At 35.8% G+C, this 25256-nt stretch overlaps 1 protein-coding gene across 8 annotated transcripts in view; it reads left to right on the forward strand.

Moving 5' to 3' along the window:
• Positions 1–25256, forward strand: part of Dmd (dystrophin) — a 2157616-nt gene that overhangs the window by 1431105 nt on the left and 701255 nt on the right. For all 8 annotated transcript variants that reach the window (XM_040744180.1, XM_021232987.2, XM_040744181.1 and 5 more), the window contains one exon: positions 23395–23496. In XM_040744180.1, the coding sequence (XP_040600114.1) occupies positions 23395–23496 (102 nt within the window). The remainder of the gene's footprint in view (positions 1–23394; positions 23497–25256) is intronic.

Here is a 25256-nt window from a genome sequence, read left to right on the forward strand (position 1 = left end):
TGGGCCAGTATCTCTAAAAAATAGTCTGTTTTTCTTTCCGATTTCCCCTCCTGTTTCTCTACAGGATGGCACTCTAATTGATAGGTGAGAGAACATTGCATCTTATACAGGGTATGAGAAACACAAGAAGGTGCTTTTAGCCCTCTAAGGTTCCTTTTCTATGTGGTGTGTTCCTTGCTATGAGATTGGATTTTTGTTAGGAAATGATGTTAATTGTTCAATAAATGATAATGGTCATAAAGGAATTCTTAAATGTAGAAGTTACCACTAAAGAACACAATTCTAAACATAAATTTATGGGCCAAGCACTAGTGACACACACACCTTTAACTCCAGAACTCTGGAAGTAGAAGCAGACAGATCTCTAAGTTGAAGGCCAACCTGGAGTACAGAGTGAGTTCTAGGACAGCCAGGGCAACATATAGAATTATGTGCCAAACACCCAAACAAAAATTTATAATTCATCTAAAAGTAGTCATGACTGCCATTATAGTAAGAATGTCTACAGCAACATAAAGCCCAATGTCATGTATGTTTAGTTTCATGAGTGATGTGGGGGGATTTGGTGTTTATAGGGAAAACACTTGTGTGCTCTGGGTGAAAATCAGAGCCAAAGCAGTTATGTTCACATTCTCTGTGACTTGAAAGGCAAAAAAGCACATATTTTGTAGATATAATGATTTAAATATTTATGCATATATTTTATTTATAAATCAAAGGAGACAAGATTGTGCTGGAGGAACCCACAGAAACAGTTGTTGACCTAACTAGTGAGAGCATGGAGACCCTAATCATAAAGCTAGGGAACCAGCATTGGACCAAACCAAACTGCCAGCTAGGAGGCCTGGGCAGTCTATGGGACCTCTAACATTAGAGTCAGTGCTTATTCCTAGGTCACAAATAGACTTTGGGAACCCATTCCCTATGGAGGGATACTATTGCAGCCCAGATATACGAAATAGGGCCTAGGCCCCTCCCCGAAATGATTTGACAGACTTTGATGGTCCCCCAGGGAGGGCCTCACTGGCCTTGGGAAGGGTGTGGGAGGATGGTCTAGGGAGACAGTGGGGGACATGGGAGGATGGGAGGGCAAGGGAATGGGGGAGTTGATATGTAAAATAAGATTGTTTCTAAAATGAATAGAAAGAGAAAAAGAATACTAAAGAGTGCTAAATATATTGAAATTCAGAGTAAGCTTCTATTTAATTATTATGAAGATACATCACAAGTCACATGACTCTTTACAATGACTCAAAGTTAAATTTAATGTATTGAAAATGTTGTTTTCAAAGTACCATTGAGAAAAACCAAGCATGGTGGTGAATGCCTCTATCACTAAGGTAGGTGGATAGCAATTTGCAGGCCAATCTGAGCTACATGGTAAGGTCTTGTAACTAAAAAGACAAGAGGTACTGATTGTTTCATTGGTAACCTGTATGCAGACAGGTACAAGGTCTTGTATTTGCTCCTCAGCACCAAAATCAAAGAAATGAAAAGAAGAAAAAAAGCATAGTGATATTTTATTTCCTTATAAGCATATAATTCTATATACCAAGTCTATATTGTATTATTTTAGGTCATTAAAAGAGGAGTATAGCATGAACATTATTGGAAAAACAATTTTATGCTATATGTTACAAGTACTTCTAGCACATATTATGCAAAATCAGTGAATGTGTCTTTTCTGAAAGCTGTACTTGACTTAAAATCACCTTTATACTCTCTATACTTATAAGCTGCCAAATAGCTACTGTTTTCACAGTAACATTTCTTTCTCTCATTCATTCTGCTTGTCCTTTGTGTGTTTACAATAGTGACAGTAGGATTTTGCATATATACTTTGGTTCTATGTATGTAGCTATGTATAATATTTTATACATCACAAATATAGTATTTGAATATATCCATATTTTAGAGAATACAAAATACTTGAGAACATATCTTATATATTTTTAGAAATAGAAACCCTATTGGAGTAAGTTAACTCTGTAATGTGTGGTGTAATACAAGCACATTGAAATTGTTCATAGTTTAAAAAGAATATACATACAAATATAGCTCATATGTGTAATACATCTAAGATACTGGCATTAAAAATTTGAATTTTTCACTTCTGTTTATAGAAATAATGAGTATTTAACATCTACTGAGCATAAATATATATAAAAGAAATAGTTAATGAAAAAGGCCTTAATTGTTTAATTTGAAGGTTTTAATTTTAAGGTTAAGTAGCTCAAAATGAATGCATAATAATATGATTTCGTAGCGAAGCATTAATTAAACTGAAATTGAGGAAAGTAATAATTCTATGAAGCATTCATAAGGCAATACACACAAGAATGTGTAGGGTTCAGCTAGGATTCTTCTGTTGAACAATGAAACCTCAATGCCATATATGAATACTCTAATATCCAAGATTGTCTGAAGAAACATTTGCGGCTAGTAGAGAAGTTTCTGTGTAGATAAGCATCTCTATTTTTAAATCATCTGATTAAGTATGTGACAAAAACAGACTATAAATAATTCATGATAACCTTTCCACGATATACCTCTAGTATTAGCATAGTAATAACTACTAGTGATTTACATAATTGAAGAAATAACCAAAATAGATATCTATACACACACACATATGTATACTGCTATGTTTTAATCAAAACTAAATGGATAGTGTTTGAACACTGTAATGTGTTTGCCATTACGACTGAAGTCTGATTTTTAACATATCATTTTCATTCCTTTCAATTTGTCTAATAATTCAGTTACGAATAGAAGCACTGACTTTCATTATGACTACCTAAAATAGAACTTTGAACCAAAAACAATAGCTTTAGAATAGAGAAAAGTAGAATAATTCCTAATTTTGAAAGGACCAAAACAAACAACATGGTTACTCAGTTTGCAGTAAATCATCACTTAAATTTGTTCTATTTTTATGTTATTGATAAAAACAATGCTGAGGAGGAATTTTTGTACATCTTTTCATAGGCCCATGCGATAACACTTAAAGCTATTGACTCATTAGTCACATCTCTAATATTATTGTGTATGGTAGTTCCCATTTGTGTCAGCAACAGAAATAACCTAAAGTTAGTCAAATTTGCATATCTCTGTGTACATCTGGAGTTTCTACCTGCAAGTTATTTCTTATACACATGGCCAAATCTTCCAATGAACACTCTTTTAAAGGTGTTTTGTCTATGTATATTCAGGTGTTCCGGCATTAGTTTATGTGAACCATGCATGCATAAGTGCCTGTGGTGGCCAGAGGGTGTTAAATCCTCTGGATTTAGAGTTACAAGGGGCATTGACCTACCTGATGTGAATTTATGGAAGTAAACTAAGGTTTTGTAGTCACAACTTTTTCTCTGTCTCGCACAGTCACACAGCTGCTTATGAAATAATCACTCAGAGGCTAATATATCAATTACAATTATTTGTCCAATGACACAGACATATTCCTGGCTAGCTCTCTCTCATAAATTAATCTATTTGTATTAATCTATAATTGCCATGAAGCTGTGGCTTACCAATGATGATCCAGCATGTTATTCCTTTGGTGGCTACATGGCATCTCCTTTACTCTGCCTTATTTCCCTCCGTTACTCTGTTTGGGTTTCCCACCTAGCTATACTTTGCCTGGCCATTGGTCAAAACATCTTTATTCATCAACCAATAAAAGCAACACATATTCTCATCATGCAGAAGGACATCCCACATAACCTTCCCCTGTTATGTCTAACTAAAAAGGAAGGTTTAACCTTAACATAGTAAAATTATATATAACAAAACATTTACCAAGTAAAAATTATAGTTATAATATTTAGTCCATTTGCATTTGATAAAATTAAAGAGAATACTCTATCATCTATCTTATCACTGTGAGTCTAAAGTTTTATATCTTTATCTTTTACCATCACTATGGAAAACTATAACTATCTGTCTTCAACTCCATCAAAGACCCCAGAAGGATATACTATTACCTCAGTAAACAGAAAGTACACTCAAAGCAGTATTCATGAATACCCAAATTCAAATAAATTTTAAGATTATAATGTCTATAAGAAATTATATTACAAGAAATATGTGAATAGATGACACTGCACGCATTGCAAAGAAGAAAAATGAGTAGAAAGAATTCATATTAAATCATATGAAAATATAAACCATGAACAGTTAGAAAGCCTTTCATTTATTGATCATTTGTTCATTAAGGAGGTGGTGTTCAACAAAAGAATTTTCCCCAGAAGAAATAGGCAATTTGAAGGGATATTTTTTCATTATCATTATTAAAAATAGATTATTCTCCCATACAATACATCTCAGTCATAGTTTCCTCTCATATGACTCCTCCTATTCCACTTCCAACCAATCCTCTCCCCCAGATCCACTCTACTTCCTTTTCCTCTTCAGAAAAAAAAGTGAGTCCACAAGAAACAACAGCAAAACAGGTTAAAACAATGCAAAAGTTCTCATATGGAGTCAGGACAAGGCAACCCAATAGGAAGAAAACAGTCCCAAGAGCAGGCAAAAGAGTCAGAGATACACCTTCTCCCACTGTTAGGAATCCTACAAAAATGCCAAGCTAACAGATACAACATACACAAAGAACCCTGTCCTTACTGCTTCAGTCTCTCTGGACACATATGAGCCCTGATTAGTTATTTGTTGGACTGTATTCCTTTGGTGTCCCCCATCAATTCTAGTTCCTGCATTCTTTCCTCCTCCACTTCTGCAGTGTTCCCCAATCTCTGAGCGAAGGGATCCAATGGAGACCTCCAATATATACTCTCTCCATGTAATGTCTGGTGTGTGTCTCTGCACCTCCTCCCATTGGCTGTCAGAGAAAGTTTCAGTGATGACTGGAAAAGGCACCAGTCTATAAGTACAGCAGAATACCTTTCTTTAGAAATCACTTTTTGTTTTGGTTCTGGTTTTGGTTGTTGGTTTGGTTTTCTGTTTTTAACAGTTGTGTTTGATTCTACCCTAGTTCTCTAGGCTAGCCAATCTCCATTTCCTGGCCGTCCAGGCTAAGTAGGGCACAGACTCCCTCTTGTGGCATGGGACTGCAGTTAGACCAAACATTGGCTGTTAACTCCCACAAGTTCTGCACCACCAGTGTCTAAGCACATCTTGCAGGCAGAACAGAATGTAGGGCGAGGCTTTTGTGGCTCTCTTTGTGTCCCGTGTTCTCTTTCCATAGCCTACAGAGTATCTTCTTAGACAAAAGGGACTAGCACATAGGACTTCGAAGGCTCCAAGCAGGCACCATATTAACTTCTTTGCATTAAGTGAGTTGTGTGGATATTGTCTGCTGCAATGGGCCCCACTGTCAGTTTTTAGAAAGAAAACTTCTGTCCTAGCATCAGCCTTGGTTGTTTATGGACCACCCTTGGACAATAACTCAAAGGAAGAGACCAGAAGCCTTGGCTGGCTACAGAAGATGGCCGATTCAGGTGTATCCTCCATTATCAAGAGCCCTCGGTAGGGTTAACCTCATAGGTTCCAGGGTGTTTCCACTTCACTAGATTTCCATTCCTGTCCCATAGTGTTCTCTAATTCCAGCTGTCTCCGCCTGCACTGTCTCCTTCAATCACTCTCTCCACCTGAACTTTCCAGCTCAAATCCCCACCTTCCCCAGAATACCCACAATCTTCATTCTATTTCCCTTTCCCAGGAAGGTCCATGCACCCCCTCCCGAAGCCCTCCTCTTTACCTAAACTCTCTGGTTCTGTGGATTGTAGCTTTGTTATCATTTACTTGGAGCCCAGTATCCACTTATAAGTGAATGCAGACTATATTTGTCTTTCTGGATCTGGATTACCTCATTCAGGATGATTTTTTTCTAGTTGCCTGCAATTTTCATGATGTCATTTTAGCAGCTAATACTCCATTTTATAAATGTAAAACATACACTAATTTTTATTTATTCTTCAGTTGATGGGCATCTAGGTTGTTTCCAGGTTCTGGCTATTTTGAATAAAGCCACGTTGAACATGGTTGACCAAGTGTCCTTTTGGTAGGATGGAGCATGCTTTGGTGTATGCACAAGAGTTAAATAGATGAATCTTGATGTAGATTGTTTCCAAAGTATCTGAGGAATCACCATATTAATTTCTATACTGACTGCACAAGCTTGTACTCTCACCAAAAATAGAGGAGTGTTCCCCTTGCTCTACAACCTCCCCAACATGAACTGTGATTTGCATTTTTGATTTTAGCCATTCTGACAGATATAAGATGAAATTTCAAAGTAATTATAATTTGCGGATTGAATTTCAAAGTAGTTATAGTTTGCATTTCTCTGATGGCTAGGAATTTTGAATATTTCTGTAAGTATTTCTAAGACATTTGTGATTCCTCTATCAGAATTCTCTGTTTCAATTTGTATTCCATTTTTAAATTGAATTATTTGATTTTTGGTAGCTAGCTTTTGAGTTCCTTATATATTTTTGGTATAAGCTCTATATTGGATGTGGCATTGTTATAAGACTTCCCATTCTGTAGACTGCCACTTGGTCCAATCAATGTCCAATTTATTAATTGTTGATCTAAATGACTGTCCTATGTTAATTCTGTTCAGAAAGTTGTCTCATGTGTCAATGCATTCAAAGATATTCCCCCACTTCTATCAGGTTCCTTGTGTCTAGTTTCATGTTTATATTTTTAATCCTCTTGGACTTGAGTTTTCTGCATGTTGATGAATTCTATTTGAATTCTTCCCCATGCAAACATACAGTTTCTTGGGGATGTTATTTTTACCCTTTTGCCTTTCTTGCTTGTTTATCAAAAATAGGGTTTTCATAAGTTCTTGGGTTTATAGCTGGGTCTTCAATTCAGTTCCATTTATCAACATGGTTTTTGTGTTTCTAATACCTTGGGTTTTTTGCACTGTAGCTCTTTAGTACAACTTGAAAATGGGAATTGTGGGACCCCCAGCAGTTCTTTTATTGTTAGGGATTATTTTAGTTATCTTGGGTTTATAGTTTGTCCATATGAAGTTTACAATTGTTCTTTCAAGTTCTGAAAAGAATTGTATTAGAATTGTGATTGAGACTGCCTAGACTGCTTTTGACAGGATGGCCATTTTTATATGATTCATGAACATGGAAGATCTGTTTTATAAAACCTTATTCAATTAAATTTTCAAAGACTTTACCTTTTATCATATGTCTTTCACTTGCTTAGTTAGAATTACCAAAAAAACTAATTTTTATTATTTGAGGCATTTGTGAAGGGTGTTATTTCCCTGATTTCTTCTCAGTTCATTTTTTCATTGGTGTATAGGAGGACTACTGGTTTTTTTTTTTAGTTTATCATATATCTGGCCACTTTGCCGAAAGTGTTTATCAGCTCTAGGATTTCCCTAGTGGAATATTTAGAGTCACTTATGTATAACATAATATCATATGCAAATAATGATACTGTGACCTCCTTCAGTTGTCTTACTACTCTAGTAAAACTTCAAGTACTATAGTGAAATAGATATGGAGAGAGTGGACATCTGGACAACCTTGTCTTGCTGCTGATTTTAGTGGAATTGCTTTGAGTTTCCATTGAATTTGACGTTGGCTCTAGCCTTGATGTAAATTGTCGCTATTGTGTTTAGGTATGTCCCTTTTATCTCTAGTCTCTTCAGAACTTTCATCATGAAAGGATGTTTGGCTTGACTTTTTTTTCTTGGAAATGAAGGAGGAGAAAGTCCTGCTAGCAGCTTGTGAATATAACTCGGGATGCTGCAAATCATCCTAAAATCAATAAGAGAGAAAGTAGCACCCAATTAACAGGAATTGACTAGCAAATTTGCAAAATATTCAATATAGTAATTCAGTTTGCATTATTTGTATAAGACAACATTGTGTTCACAACTCAGTTCCACCATTTATCTTGTATCTTTGGCAAGATTTCTAAGTCTTTTATGACTGTAGGGTTTTGATGCAAACAATGATGTTAATGTATGCTCAAAGACTCTCCAGTGAAGATTGACTGATATTAATTTAAATGATTTATGTTAAGTATAGAGTGAAGTGTTTGCCCTTAGTAAGTTTTCCACAAATTAAGGCAGTTAATATTTACTTTGCATGTGTTCAATCATATGGTCCTAATTAACTATCCAGAGCTTGCTCTCCTCCCATTTTTTCTAACACACTGCTGATTACAAAATGAATCATTACTATATTTGTCACTGAGAACAGAGTGCTCACAATTAGATGATGGCATTCCATCATTTATAAAATGTGCCCTATGTGTGTAAATGTAGGACTGAGAAGTGATTGTTCTAAAGTCTATCAATAAGTTTTCCTTGAATCGCTATGAATACAAAAACTTCCACTGACCCCATCCAGTATCAAATCCAATGAAAGATGGGACTACCCCAAATCAGGAAAGAAGCTTTACACATCTTTCTGCAGTGGGATTATGATGTGTACGAGTCTGTGCAGTATCTAGGTTCATCCATGAAAAATCATTTTTAGTGTGTGCATGGTCTTATATAACTGATCAGATACAAAGGAAAGTGATTCATAAATATCCTGGAGAGTTGTCTTAGTTCAGGTTTCAATTGCTGTGAAGAAACACCATGACCACAGCAACTCTTTTGGAGGAAAACATTTAATTGTGACTGCTCTCTTAGAGTTCACAAGTTTATCCATTATCATCCTGACAGGAAGCAAGGCAGCATGCATTCATACATGATACCTGAATTGAGAGATCTTACTTCTTTATCCAAAGGCAGGATATGAACTGTCTCACCGAGCATGTGTTGAGCATAGGTGAGAACCCAAAGTCCACTTCCATAGTGTCAGTCTTCCTCCAGTAAGACCACATCTGCTCTAATAAAGCCATACTTCCTAATAATACCACTCCCTTTGGGGGGCATTTTCTTTTATATCACCACCACAATGTTAGCATAGAAGCCTCATTTACCCAAACAGACAATGTTGTCTACCATAAGAAAAAAGTGCATAAAAAGACTAAGTTTCAGGGATGGCTACACTTGGGGAATAGACAAATCAGATTGAAGCTGTTTTTTGGAAATTCATTCTTCTTATAGCATAAGACATGCAAGTACTCTGTGATTTACCAATCTGAGTAATTTATGTAAGCAATACTACCTTGGGGTATATTCTCTATTCCAACTTTGTTGACTTCCTTGGAAAAAAAGAGATAGAATTTTGATGAAATTTCAAATGCACATGTGCAAGGACAAAGGGTACTTCTGACATTTTAGCTACAGTAACATATATTTTTTTCTTATTTATATAATTAAAGATATTGACTATAAATGGAGGTAAGTGACTTGCTCCAACTCAGAGATTAAGAAAAACTGGTGCTCAAATGTGCTTATTCCCTAGTCTTATTACTTTAACTGCTCTGTAATATAGTAAGAGGCATCTTGGGGCTAGAGAGATTATCCAATGGTGATGAACGTTTAACTGTTCTTGCAATGGACCTGGGTTTAGTTACTGGCACTCAAATAGTAGCTTGCAACACTCAGTTTAAGGTCATTCTTCACTTCTTCTGACCTCTTCGGGCTCTTGCACACATATGGTACACACATGTACATTCAGATATAAAATAAAATGAGGAATAAATAAAAGAGCACTCTCAAACTGTAAGGGTCAAATTCAACCCTCTACCTGTTTTTGTAGGTAAAATGTTAGTGGCAAATACTCACTTTCTCACCCATTGTCTTTTCTACTTTGAAAGAACATATTAACTCACTGAAACATAAAGTATTTATGTCTGGCTATCTATAAAAAACAAACAAACAACAACAACACAATTGCCTTAGACTGCAGAGATGTCTTAGTGGCTAAGAACATTTGTTGTTCTTATAGAGGGCACAGGTTCAGTTCCAGATATCCATGTTGCAGTTCAAGATCCTGCCTTCAGCAGGAAATACACACACACACACACACACACACACACACACGACATATAAACATACATGCATACAAACACATAAAAATTAACCTTCTAAAAGTATTTGTAAAACCCTACATTCAAATATAATTGTAAATTGACTATGTCTATAAACCTGTCTTAGTAGTTAGAAATGAAAATGCTGGATTCTATTGTTTGATTGGTAAAAATACATACTTCAAGCCACTTGTAAGTCCAATTCTAGGAGATCTGAAGTCTCTCTCTCTCTCTCTCTCTCTCTCTCTCTCTCTCTCTCTCTCTCTCTCTCCCTCTCATACACACACACACACACACACACACACACACACACAAGTCTTTAGAGTGTGAATCTCCTATGAGTGGATTTCTACATCCATTGTTTTGTTCCCTTGGAGTTTCTCAAGCATATAGCTTAGTAGATTGTGTCTTCTCAGTGGCACAGCACTTCCTACTTTAAAAATCAATACTTCATTATACTTTGTATATTTGAACAGATTATTTTTCAAATTCATAAATCTCTAAATTAGAAAGAAAAACCTCTCTTTGGTTGGATACCCTTGATTAGCCCAGAATGGAAAGAGAAACTCTGTCCTTCTTTGTCAATCAGCTTGGCACATACTTGACAGCATGCAGTTACAATGAAAGACAGCTGTGTTGCCATGGTCCAGCAAACCTAATTGTAAATAAATAAAGGAACAGTCATACAGCATGAGATGAAAGAAAAAGAAACACAACTATACAGTGTTGTGCTTTTCCATCCATCAACTTTCATTTGTCAGAGTTTTCCTGGCAATATAGGACAAAGAAGTCAGACTCTACACATTATTGATTTCATTTTTCCTTGCTGCTCATTTTAGAAAATAGTTTTTATGTAGAATGAGAGGTGATCCGCTCAATATCTATGACCAGCACACATTTGTTATCATGGTATACTTTGATATTTTTACCCAGAAAGTTATATTTTGGATAGCCAATTTAGTTTACCCTGATTTTGTAATTGTCAGCTCATGCTGCCATAACAAACAATCCCAAGATTCTAGTGGCATGTCCCAAAATCCCTTTATTGACTTTTCACTTATTTGTTTGCAGATAACCTGGAGACTTGTTCCATACTCTCTAAGAGTCAGTTTAAGATATCTTTATGAAACCTGAACAGAGGATCTGCTTCAAATGCTTTCCCATGCAGGCATACACTCAAACTGAAAGACTTTTTTGTACAGTATTTTTATTGAAAATACTTTTATACAAAACATTTGAGCCACAGTTTCCCCTTGCCCAATTCCTGTCAGACCCTTCCCACCTTTCCAAATCCATGCCTTCTTTTTCTCTTTCTCCTTAGAAAATAAATAGCAAAACCAAAAAATAAGCAAACTAGAAACAAAAATTGCAAAACAGCATACACACACTCACACACACACACACACACACACACACACCAACATAAAGCCAATAAAAAAATCAGAAACAATAACTCCATTCCCAGCAGTAGGTGGCCAAAACAAAACAAACTCAATGGAATTTTTGTTGATTTTTAAAAATCTTGTACTGCTTTGTTTGGGATATTTTTTGTTGTTGACTGGACATTAGTTGTACACTCTGTATGATACATATTCTTGTGGTGAAAGGCAAGAGCAAAGGGAACCTGCACTGTTTGAATTGCCTTTAAAGTTCTATCAGAGCAAAAGTTACCAATTTCTGTTCACAGTGCATTGATCAAAGCAATGTACTTAGCCAAACCAATATTCAGTGAAGCCAGCTTTGTTAAAATCATAAGTGAATAATGAACTCATAAATCAATGATAACATTTATATTCATGAGATTTTTATTGATTGCAATGCAATTCACTGTAGAAACCCACATATTCTTAAACTCATGAGCCTCTTGCCTCAACATTCTGAATATGGATTCTTGTGACTACACTAGCACTTGTGATTCCTTGGGCTCTCCGCTTCTATTTTGCTCAATTTCTTTCCTATTTTTTATGTGATACAGGCTTGCTGACTCTGGAACCGTATTCTCTCTGGGAGCTTGCTCTCTCCATCCTCAATCTGCTTATAAACCAGATACATGAACTAGTTCTCAGCAAAGCATTTTCTTAGACTTTCTTCCCTTACCCTCTTGTCCATAAAACACATTGCTGATTGGCACCTGCTCTGTGCTCCATTATGCATTGAAGTTTGCTGAGTTATTACATATTGCACTAGAAAATTAGAATATATATTTATGTCTATATCCTTGTGTTTCTAGTTCCTAGACCAACACTGTAACACTGTAAAATCTTAATGAATTTCTATGAAATGAACAAATACTTAATAATGTAACAGGTTCTTAAAATTCCCTGTAAGTATGCTTGAGTTATATAGTCATTATATATATGAGTATTCAAATACTCAAATTGGCAGTAAGTAAAAATAAACAAATTTATGTATACTGAAAAAGAGAAAGGTTAGCAAGGCAACATCTATCACTGTTGTACCACCCTCAGAAGCACATTTCTATTTCAGTGTGAGCATATACACACTTAGTGATTGGTTAAAATATAGTTTTAAAATAAATATACCATATCATAGATGAAAAACAAACTCAGCTTGTGTTAATGTACATTGCTACTTAGAAGAAATAAATACAAGACGGAGCTAAATACATAAGACTCGATAAATCGACTCATTTACATATAAACTTATATTTTTATCAGACTTCCTAGTGCCATTCCAAAGGTTTCTTTGCCTTTTTGTCAAATCAGTATCCTTTGCTTCACTTCAGATCAGCAACTGCACAATAGTATGGAAGTCATTTGCTAAAAGCTATGTAAAACTGAATGTAAAACTAGACTCTGCTAGAGGCTATTCTCCTAGGGAGTATTAATGAAAGGTTATAACCTATTACCTGATTAATGCAAATCATCATCTTAAATTATCTCTGAAATTGTAGCAAATTTCATATACTTTGATGAAGCTAAAAATCTCTCATCACAATCCTTTAAACTCTTGTTGCCTAGCTTTACATTACAAAGAACATCAGGAATTAAGTAAGGAGAAGAAAACTTGTACAGAAATATTCTATTATTAAAAATGAGGTTTACATTACTGTTATCGAAATCCTGTGAAGACTTTACATGCTCTTTGAAATTGAACCCTTTCTACTGACAAAAACTGGCCACAATAATTAGCTATTTCCATTTTACCTGTGGCCTTCATGCCCTTCTCTTATATCATGAAAAGAAAATGTAAAGTCATATCAGAGGAAACCGATTGACTCATACAAATTTCTGACATGAATATCGGAGGTTGGGAAATCAGAAACCTGCAGAGAAGACCCCTTTGAGCATTTTGAAAGCCATGTAATAATGTTTATCCTGGCACTGAAAAGATGGCTCAGCAGTGGAGACACTGCTGGCTATTCATTCAGAGGGCCATTGTTTGAATCTCAGCGCTCTAGGTTTTAACCTAGGTTAAAACCCAAAGCCCAGGTAATCTTATGCTCTATTCTTGCCTCCTTGGGTACTACAAACACATAATGCACAAAGACATAAATGCAGGCAATATTCCCACACAAATCTTTTGAAACATGAATCCAAACCCTTTCTTAATTAAATAAATGGGACTGTTTCTCATTTGTGTCCTGTAGGAAACATTGAAGAATTTATTGGCATTAAAGAAGAGTAGAATGAATTAACATAGTAAGAGCTACCACAGGAAGTGGTGGCAAAAGCCTTTAAAACATCTCACTCCAGGGGCTGAGAGAAAAGAATCTGCATAGTAATTTCCAGGACAGCTAATGCTACCTAATGAGACTCTGTCTCTCTTTCTCTGATTTCTCTGACTCTGTCTCTGTCTCTGTCTCTGTCTTTCACTGACATGACAGGACTTTTGCCTTCATGAACTCACAGCAGGTGTACAAGACCTGCAAAAGATCAAGCCATTCAATATTCCAGCATGGAATCTGTGAGTTCATGAAGACAAAATACCTGTCATGTCAGTCTTCCCTAACCTCTGGCTCTCACAGTCTTTCACCCCTTCTTATCTTTTGTTCCAAAGAGATTTCGATAAAGGCTGTGAGACAAATATCCTATCTAAGACTCACAACTCAATAAATATTTGCTCTCTGCCTTTTGCCAGTTGTGAAATTTTGTATTAACTACCACACATGTAGAATGAAACCTCTCTGATGAGTACTAAGAAGTGGTGTGTACTGATCTATGGGTATAGAGATATTTATTTTAGAAGAAAGTTTGATACTATGTCCATTTTGCAAAATAATAGCAGTAAGTTCATTCCTAGGGCCTACAAACTCTGGAGCCTGTGTTCTTGATCCGAATTTCAGTGCTAGGCAGGAATTTCTTCCTGGAGAGTAGATCTTAAGTCCAATGAGAAAATATTTGAGTACCTCCCCCCAATAGTCATGTCATTATTGCAAATGTGCATATCTTGCCAGTCATTTCAGTCATTTTTGCAGTGCAAAAAATCCACAGTGATAAGATTGCTGATGACTTTTCACTCCATGCATCCTGCATAGCACATTCTGGTACTATAAAATCTAGCAGTTAGGAAGTTTAAAGGTGATGAGATTCAGGTCTTATGACTAATCTCTATGGTGGTTTCAGCACACAGTCTTTTGGTTGTTCACTTTTGGTTTTGTTTTTTGTAAAAGGGATTCTCCTTGTAGTCCTGAAACTCACTTTGTAGACCATGCTGACCTCGAATGCAGAGATCGGCCCCTGCCTCCCACGTGCTAGGATTAAAGGTCTGTGTCAATTCTCTTAGCTTTAGCATAGGGCCTTAACTATAAGTTCTAGTGGACAACCAATAGAAATGTCGGTGTTATGGTTCTGGGTGTGGTCTCTGGGACCTCCTCTTCTTTTTTTATTTTCTAGGTTTTTTATTTAAATTAGAAACAAGCTTGTTTTACATATCAATCCCAGTTCCCTTTCCTTCCCCTATTACCCTGACCCCCATCGACCCCCTATCCCATGTCCTTTCTGCTCCCCAGGTAGAGTGACACCTTCCATGGCGGATCTTCTAACTCTGTCATATCATTTGGACCAGGATATAGGCCTTTCCCCCATGTGTCTAGGCTGAGAGAGTATCCCTCTATGTGGAATGGAATCCCAAAATCCGTTCGTGTACTAGGGATAAATACTGATCCTCTACCAGAGGCCCCATAGATTGCCCAGGCCTCCTCACTGACACCCACCTTCAAGGAGTCTGGATCAGTCCTAGGCTGGTTTCCCAAGTATCAGTCCCAGGTGCATGAGCTCCCCCTTGTTCAGGTCAGTTGTTTCTGTGAGTTTCTCCAGCTTGGTCTTGACCCCTTTGCTCATCCCTCTGAGACCTCTTCTTATCAACAACTTGCATTAAAATATTCCACATCTGGTTCTGGGCTTGCTTTTATTTCAAATTCTGTGACTTCTCAGAGAAACATTATCCCTTGTAATAGGGTAACTCAATTTAATTGAGTATGCGTGCATGTATTCATGCATGCGTGTGTGCATGTCTGTGTGTGTGTGTGTGTGTGTTCATTAAGTTTATAAAATAGTAGATTACAATATGGACTTTTCAAACATTCTTAGTGTTAGCTATCTCTTGACTGTGACATATTTTAATTAATCTGTTTGCTTGTTCAGCTTTTGTACAGCAAGTGTTATTTATCTAAAGTACATATCATAATTGCAATTTTAATCTATTCTTCATTTCTTTCAATATTATCGTCATCTTATGTGTTTTCACATACTGAAGAAATATTTATTAAGTAATATTTAAGTGAATTTGATTGGTTTTATATAGTTGATTCTTCAAACAATAATATCTTGTCCTGAATAACTGACCTGTCGTTTTACTAATAAATAAACACTGTAAATAAATAGAGTGAAGCAAATAATAGAACTTCTTCAAAATAATCTTTTAAAAGTAATTTTTCAAAAGTGCATGTAATAATATATCTACATATCCAAAAATGTTCCTAAGAGAAGAATTGTAAAGAACTTAGATCTATCCTTGACGTCTCTCACTTATAGCTGTTTTTCTACAGAGCAACCACTAAATTTTTCTAGGTATTTAGGTTCTTTATTGTTTCATGGAAAGATAAAGAAATGATAGTAGTGATGACAGAAGAAAATGCTAGGAAATAGACGCAATGGTATTAGAGACATGAATATAGAAGGAAACAGTGTGATTAAAATATCCATCCATCGGAAAACTAAATCTAGAATTACTTTGGTGACCTGAAAAGAGAATGTACAGTTGTCTTTTGGCATCTGGAAGGGATTGGTTCCAAGACCCTTTAGGATTTTAATCCATGAACGTGAAAATTCCTTTTATAAAATGCTATAGTGATTGCATATAACCTAACCACATCCTCCTGTATAATTTCAGTCATTTCTTGCAATATCCAATATGATGCAACTGCTATGTAAATAGTTACATTGTATTGCTTAGAGAAGGAAAACATGAAAATTTTCTCAGCATACTTAAAACAGTTGTTTACAAATATTTTCAATCTGTGGATGGCTGAGTTGATGAACAAAAATAATTCTATGGAAACAGAAGGACTATGTATGGTCTTGCACTTCCTGTAGTTGCAAAATCTAGGTATTTTATTGGGCATGTCATCATTATCTCTCTCTAACAAACACCTGCTTGGATCTCAATACTATAATTGGGCTTCCCTGATTTCAGCCTTGCTGTTCTTTCTGTTCATTTGCCAATTAAAATTTCACTAATTTAAATGTGCATTTCATTCAGTTCCTGGTAATATAAAGTCAGTATCCAGCTCTTAAATATCTGTTTTTATGAATAGTGACTCCTATTCTTTGTGATCCTTTCAATTATGTACATACAGTGATAGAATATGAATCAGGCAGAGGATGTTAGTCATGTGGCTAGAAACCAACAATTTTGGTAAGATTGTTCATAATGTATGATCATTTTCTGAAGGCATGAAATTATACCAGATTACACTTAAATAGGGGTAAATAAAGGGTGTGAAGTTGGATGGGTGAGGAGGTGGAGAGAATTTGGAAGGAATTAGAGAACAGGAAACTTATCATAATATATTGTATTATTTTTAATAAATAAACAAAATTCCAAAGTGACTTTAAACAACAACAACAAAGTAAATTTAAAGGAATAAAAGGTACCATTAATTTACACTTGTTACAGTTTTGCAAAAGTTTTTAGAAATCTTGATTCAACTTTTTTTGAAAATGTCAATGCATGTGTAAAATTATCCTAATTATATCCACCTCTACTTCCAATTTTACAAGGGACTATGAATTTTTAAAACATGTTCTTTGGGGCTGGAGAGATGGCTAAGAGGTTAAGAGCACTGACTGTTCTTCCAGGGGTCCTGAGTTCAATTCCCAGCAACCACATGATGGCTCACGACCATCTACAATTCAATCTGGTGCCCTCTGTGGGTATGTGGGCAGAGCACTGTATATGTAATAAATAAATAAGTCTTTAAGAAAACATGTTCTTTGATAATTTCATACATTCAAAAAGACATATGATACACTCATCCTGTTTTTCACTCTAGATGTGTTAAAACTTGGTGAATGGGCCAAAATTGAGGCAGGCTAAAGTTTTATGTGACAGACAACTTTATTCCGAATGTCAGACAATCTACACTTCAGGTAAAGCAAGGTCACTTGAATACAGTTCTCATGAGTTCAAGCTGTATATAATCACAAGAATAATCTGCACATAACAAGAACATGTTTTTTGGATAAACACATATAAACAAATAACAATACCCAGTTGTAGTGAACAATCTAAAGTGAACTCACTCCTATTTGCTACATCTGAGAGGGCCACAAACAGGCACATTCCACAATGAATTCTGTGATTTTGAAGAAGCAGATCACAAGACTCTTGACTTGTTTTCTTGGAGTGTTCTCACATGCACTTCAAATTCCCCCATAAATGACTCCATTCTTGAACTGTATTCCAACGTCTCCCCCTTTTTGTGATTTAATAGCAGGTTATCCAGAGTGTTTTATATTTGAGATGCTATAGATAAAGCTAATTGTCATTTGTTGTTTGAGTATCCTATGAGCAAGGAAATTATAGTATTAGAACACTGAAAGCATTGTGTATAATACTCTGTCACCAACAACAGGTAACCAAACTACTTCCAGTGCTATCAGTTAAATTATCATATTGGTCAGAAAAATCTAGAGAATAGCTTTAGACACCCATATAATTAGAAGTTATTGTATCTTTTTTCAATATATGTTTTTATTTAAAATAGAAACATGCATGCTTCAAATGTCAATCCCAGCTCCTTGTCCCGCCCCTCCTCCCTTGTCTTATAGAACATATGCCCATATTTGCTCCTGTTAGTAAAACAAATGTTATGCTGTCCTATGGAAATATGAAGTAATTTAAATCCGAAGGAAAAATTAAATTCAGTCACCTTTTAAGATGAATGGATGAGTCTATTACAGTCCCAAGCTCTAGTCATACACACTGAGTTATTTGAAAACATAGCAGAAGCTGGATCCATCCAATCTACAAGTTGACTCTAAGGAGGATGAAGAATATAAGACCAATACACATACTCACAGGCCCTCACTGCAGATGCAAATGTCAAATGAACTGGCATCACCAGAAAATGGTTCTCAGGTGACAAAAGGCTCCGTGTGTTTCATACAGTAACTTCTCCCTTACTGCATGGGACTTTAACTTGGCCTGAGGGGATCAGAATTGGCTTCTGATGATATGGCTGATACCTCCTTTTTCTCATTTCTTGGAGGCTTGCTACCTTTATGGTGACTTACACTGTCTCCTTTCCTTCTGCCATTGTCCCTGATGGCTCTTGGCCAGAAGAACCAAGGAGGAATCTCTAATGTTTCAGTGAATCCATCTGCAATGACAGATGTCCACCCTTTCCCAATTTTCTCCTGGAGAAGTAAAAATAAAGCAGGTTAATGCATCAGCTTGCTTATTTCCTCTGCAACAAAACCAGGGAAGTTAGTTAGAGTATGCATGAGTATGATTAATAAAAAAGGATGTGAGTGGGTTTTAATCATATGTTTTAGTTCCTGTAGTAATGGAAGCATAATAGAATGTGACGACAAAATTCAAGCAGTTTCTATTGCTGGAAGTAATCCTACAAAATAAGCAGAAACTAAAATTATATTTAAGAGTTTATGGATTAACTGTAAATGGATTAACGGTAAAAAAGGAATCAAACAGACAGTCCCACCTCTTGTGCTGAAGAAAAATATTAATAGATTGATGAAAACCTGGACTATGAATCTCTCCTATACCATCAATAAAATAAGTATCTGCCTGTGGAATGGGAAAAGGGTGGACAATTTTGTAATCACAAATTCAGTTCATATGATAAAAATCTCATAGCATGCAAGTTGGATAATAATTCCTATCCTTTCATAGTAATATGCAAATTAAATTTGAAAATCCATAAAGTTCGATAACACCCTTAAGAATGATACACTATAGTAAGGATCAAAATCCATATACATTTTGACATCAGGTCCTCCCCTGACTTAACTAATTGAGCAGGAAGAGTAAGTAAGGTAGGAAATTAGTATTTTGTGGCACTTGTGGTGTAAACAAATCCATTCCAAATGTATACCTTCTTGCGCTACAACACTGGTAGGAGACTTTTTAGTGTGGAAAATAAGTAAGTTTAAAGGCAGTGAAGGACACAGAGGATACACAAATGCCTCTTTTAGTCTGGATTCAAATAACTGTAATTCTTTTCTTGCCTCTCCTGATAATATGGAAGGACAGTCCAACACCATCTTTCATTACATTGGGTGGTGCATTGGAAACACCAAGTACAGCTCATGAAGCTTAGGTGGGGGCTGAATGAGTTCCTCTTCCCTGCCTTGTGCTAGGTTGCCTAGGTTATGAAGTTAGCTTTTTCATAGGCTCTCCTAAGTCCTTATCAGGAGGTGAAGAGGACTCAAGATTAGAATGAATGTCAAATTCCATAACCCATGCTTCAGGATCATCTTCAGGCAATGGAGGATATGTATTTAAAGGAGATTGCTGTAAGAGAGCTGAGGGAGTCATCCCTTCACCAGCATAATTACTGGTGTTGATGTTTTCACTTTTGATTGTTTTTCCTGAATGGGAAAAACCTTCTTGTTGTGGAAATTACTTTAACTATGTAAAGATGTGTTTCATTTGTTAATGCTAAATAATATTACTTTAACTGTGTAAAGGTGTGTTACATTTGTTTTGCTGCATTTGTTTAATTATGTAAAGATGTGTTGCATTTGTTTCATCTTGCCTGCCTAGAGCACCACATTGGTCTCATAAACAGCTGAATGCCCAATAGCTAACCAGAGAAAAGAAGGCTAGTATGCAGAGAGAATAAATATGGGTAGAAATCTAGACAGGACAGAACAAGAGAACAAGAATGAAGAGAAGGAGGACAACAGAATGACAGAGGGAGTTGCCTGGGGCCAGCCAGCCAAGCAGGGAGCTCCCAGATAAACATAGAAGAAGCAGGAAAAGTAGAGCATACAGAAAGAAAATGGTAAAAATCCCTGAGGCAAAACATAGGTGAAGAGAAACAGATTAAAATAAGAGTTAGCATAAAGTCAAATATTTATAACTAATATTAAGTCATCTTGTCATAATTTGGGAACTGATTGGTGGCCAAAATGAAAAACCCTGGTACACCTTCTTGTTTTCTTCTTTTACTAATTGTAAGTTTTGACCATCCAGTTTATATTCATTAGAGGTATTAGCTATCTCTTTCCCATGATTAGTATCCTCTTTATCTTCCTTAAGTATTTTGTTAACAATCCAAAATCATACCCATGAGACCCCAAATTGAAGTCCTTCCCTTGAACATGTGCTTTGCAATATTCTTTCAGACTGTCCCATACTTCTTTATCAAAATTTCTTTCTTCTGGAAACCAGGGATTGTAACCCTTACCATCAACCACTAGTGGCTAACAGCTCACTAGGAAGGCGCAGGGCTCCTCTTCCACCCATAACAGAAGCTCACAGACCCACTCTTACACAGATTATATTGCAATCATAATGTTTTACTAAAATAAATAGTTTTGATAGAAATAATATGAGAAAGTTGGTATCCATTGCAACACCATATATATATTATGAAATGAAAATTGTGTTAAATGTATCAAATGCCAGCTTTTATGTGTATCTTGGGGTGTATATTGCAGTTGAAGGATCTGTGATTGATCTTGTTATTCATTGTTTAGTGAGTAAAGAAAAAAGAAATGAGAGTGTTTGAAAGGAAGGATGTCTTCTTTATCTAAAACAGGGCATATTTGAATATATTAGAAATTACTGGTTTTAATGAGAATCATAGTGCTCCATCCACTTAAATTTAGTGCTCCATTAAAATGACAATCCCACATTAAGAGCTACTTTTCCTATGTCAAGTGTAATAAATGCCAATGACTCTGGTTCAAGATAATTCATTTCAAATCTGAAATGTGCATGTAATTTAGATAGGCTACTGTTGATTCAAAAACCACAGCTGGATTTGTGTTCCCACATGGAAGAAGTTTCATGAAATATTATAGTATTGAACAAAGAAAGTTAGAAATCAAGACAATAGTAAAATATTGTGACAGGTACATCAGATAAGCAGGTTACAACAAGATAGGTTAATCTCCCCTATAAGCCATACATGCTATGTTGACAGTCTTAACTTTGGGATGGATGGAAGCTGGTAGTTTGCTAATTTAATAGATCCTAAAAGGTATTTTATTCATTTTATCAATTACTAACAGGGTGTTAGTTCTGACACAGAGGTGGACAAGGGATGAATATTCAGGTGGCTAAAACTAACACAACATAAGGCAATTCGGCTCCTAACCTGCAATATTGGAAACTCTTAGCATAATTTCATTTCTAATCAATTAATCTATGCTTTCAGACATAGCTTATCATTCATGTGCAGATGAAAAATGTGATTGCATTGTGCTACTTTTAAAGTAATTTGTTCTTGCAAATAATATGCTCTTTATTTAGAATAATTTATTTTTTCACATCATTTTTACAAAATGTGGCTATTCACTACACCAAAATATTTTGTAAGTTGAGTCCACGGAGAATGGGCAGTTATTGGAGTCCTATTAGGAAACAAGTGCCTATAATTAGATGTTTCTTGAAGCTGATCTGGGATACGAACTATTCTGTTCTACTTCTATCAAAGAATTACTATCAAAAAATTACTTGTAAACACAATACCTTTCTGGCAGTGGTCAGTAGAGCATCAATCAACTTTTCCAGGAGAGTCAAGTATATAGTTTTTATTTTATTAATATACAGAAAATATTCTTACTGATAGGAACACATTTGACCAAAGCACCTGTCTCACACTTGTAGTTATTCTAATAATAACAAGGCAAAAGGTCTCTCTCAAAGAACAGGAGCTGAGCATTCCTTTGTTTCAAAATATCCTGCTGTGCATGATCAGATTATAGTAAGTTGAGCTCACAGGCTTCCACCCTTGTGAACTGAGGGGCAACGTGCGGGAACATAGTGTACAAAGCAATCTGAAATTGCAAGACATGAACATTCACCAGTGCCGCAAGGCACCAGGATAGAAGAGGGGAGACAAGAATGTCAGTTAATCAAAAGCAGCTCTGAGGAAGGTTACCCAGGCCTTGACTGACACATGACATTGATTAATCGATATACCACCCCAGTGCTTAACAAATGTTTCAACCAAAAAGTCTTCTGTAATGCTTAACTTCACTTCCTTCGGTTTCAATTATTCACCTTTTTTTGTTGTTTCTTCAAGAGCTAGACAGAAGTCAGTAGAAAAAATTTATTTTCATATACCTAAAAGAGTGTTTGTTTTCCTTTGCCGTGCTTAATTTGTCCCCTGGCAATGAAAAAATAAATGATATAAAATAATCTAATCACTCTTCAGAAGATCGTTTTAATTATCATTTAATAAGCTTTGGTACTGTGCCTTATTTTTTCTTTTGAAATGAACTTCATTTCAATAGTGACATAAAAATAGTTATTTGGTTTCTGTTACATAGACTGAGCAAGTGTGTGTGTGTGTGTGTGTGTGTGTGTGTGTGTATGTGAGTGTGTGTTGAGAGAGACAGAGAAAGAATTTAGAGCTGAAGCTCAAAACAGAAACCTATAAAACTAGGCATCTGTGAGGTACAGTAAACATTGACATTATTAGTATTATTGATTTTAAATCTGGCGTTCATATGTATGAATTAGACTGATAAATTGCAATTCTAATTATAGCCTTTTGCATTTTAAAAATGCATAATGTCTGTGTTTGTCCACTATACTACTAAGAAATAATTTAAGATTTTGGAATGTTTTAATGCTAGTGTATTTCACAAGAACCTGTATTTTCTCCCTATCAAAAGGTACATTTTTCTGCTCCTGTGTACCACACGGAAATTGATCTTCAATACATGGGGAGTCTCTAAGGGTATATTTATATTTAGTAATTTTATTGCTAACTGTGAAGTTAATCTGCACCATATGCATTCTTTCCCCCAGGAAACTGAACGAACACTTCAAGCTAAACAGCTGGATGTGGAAAGGCTTTTGTCTAAAGGGCAGCGTTTGTATAAGGAAAAACCAAGCACTCAGCCAGTGAAGGTAATGAAGCAACCTCAAGCAATATGTATTACCTCATAATGGGGGGTTATATGTCCCCTGTTGTACACTTGACATTGACAAGGTCTATGTATAATCATTAAAATAACTTGTAAGGAAATATTAGCCATAGTACAATTGCCGAGGCAAAGCTGTCTTTAATATCAACATATCCTATTTATATATTGTGATCTTAAGCCTATTAACAAGTCACTAAAGAACTCATTTCTACCCCAGTGTGGTACCATTAATACAAAAAGTGGTACCACCTTCAAGGTAGATTAAATTCTTCACGGCTTTATTGCTTTGCTTGCCAGCCTTGATATCCTTCATATTGTTTGATTTAATTTGAAGCCATTGCATAACACTGTTGTCAACAACTGTAAAGTATCCCAATATGATCTGTGATCTTTCCTTGTTTTGTTTCTCTTTCTTATGAAAGAAAAAACATGCATTAAGGCTTTAGTACTTTATAAGGTCAGGAGTTTTTAAGTGAAATGTCATGTAATTGTATCTTTCTTCAGCTGACCTGACAGAAAGCTTTCTACTGCCATTCTTTCTGCATGTGCATTTTGAAGTCCAGGATACATTTAATCACAGGATCTTACCTGAGAAGAGAAATAGAAAGCTAGGTCAGATACAAACAAACAAACACCTAATCAATGATTTCCATTTGCAAATGAGAATTCAGTGATAAATGACAAAAAGATGTAAGGTAGAGTTTACCTTATTCTCTGTTTCTGGCCAAAATTGCAATGGCTTCCACTGTGATAAAGGTTCCTGGGAGCCTGCAAATGGTGGCTATTTATTGATTAGCTTTGGTTTCTCAGCTAATGTTGCTGGCAGAGTTTTAGGGAGGCTTACTCTCACGTTTAAAACCATCCTAAAATTGTGCCGGTCAATAACCTCATTATACAGAGGCAGTTTGTCCTTGCAAATAGCATTACCAGAACTTAGACTCTGTCTGTAAGCTCATTGCTTACTTTCCTTGCACTTGAGCCAAAGTTTAGTCCTCCAGAATTGCTTGTTTTCCTCACAGTTTACATGGGAGTTTTCTTTTGATAAATTTGAAGTTGAATTTTGAACATAATGGCAAAACACCAGTTGCAAAAAGCAGAGATTTCTCTGGACTATTAAAATTCATTTATTCAATTATAAACTTATATCTACTCCAGAAGTTCAGGAAAATGATTTACACACAGGTTAAAGTTTGATATGATCCTTTTAAAAATAAAATAAGAATTTTGAGGGCTTGATCTGCAGACTTATATGCAGTACTGAGAGCAGCAATTCCAATATAGGTTAGTTACCAAAGTGTAAAGTCTTCAGTGTGGTCACCACAGAATTCCTCATTCCCGTGAGCCATGAAATAAACAAGTGAACCTAGTGGATGAGTGGGAGTCCCTGCAGGTATCATACAGGGAAGTGAACCACATGAAGAAATGCAAATGAAAACCCAGTACAGATTGACTTCATCAACCTGAATCGGACTTTGGGGAATCTAATATCATGTAGTTCATTGTTGACAAATTTAAAGCACTTTGGGAAAAGTTTTCCAGGCAGCAGTCAGTCCAGTTCCATGTGTACAATACAGTTTAAGGTATGACCAAATAGAGATTCTTTTACATAATACATGTGACCATGAGAGTGGATTCAATAGCTAAAAGACCTAGAGCATAGAGATCAGCAGTCCATAAAGTATATGTGACATCTCTGCTAAGGATGGGCAATGGTCTAGGGAGGGAAGAGACTGGGATAATCAT

This window comes from Mesocricetus auratus, unplaced genomic scaffold (assembly GCF_017639785.1).
Source record: "Mesocricetus auratus isolate SY011 unplaced genomic scaffold, BCM_Maur_2.0 Super-Scaffold_100003, whole genome shotgun sequence".
Lineage (NCBI taxonomy): Eukaryota > Metazoa > Chordata > Mammalia > Rodentia > Cricetidae > Mesocricetus > Mesocricetus auratus.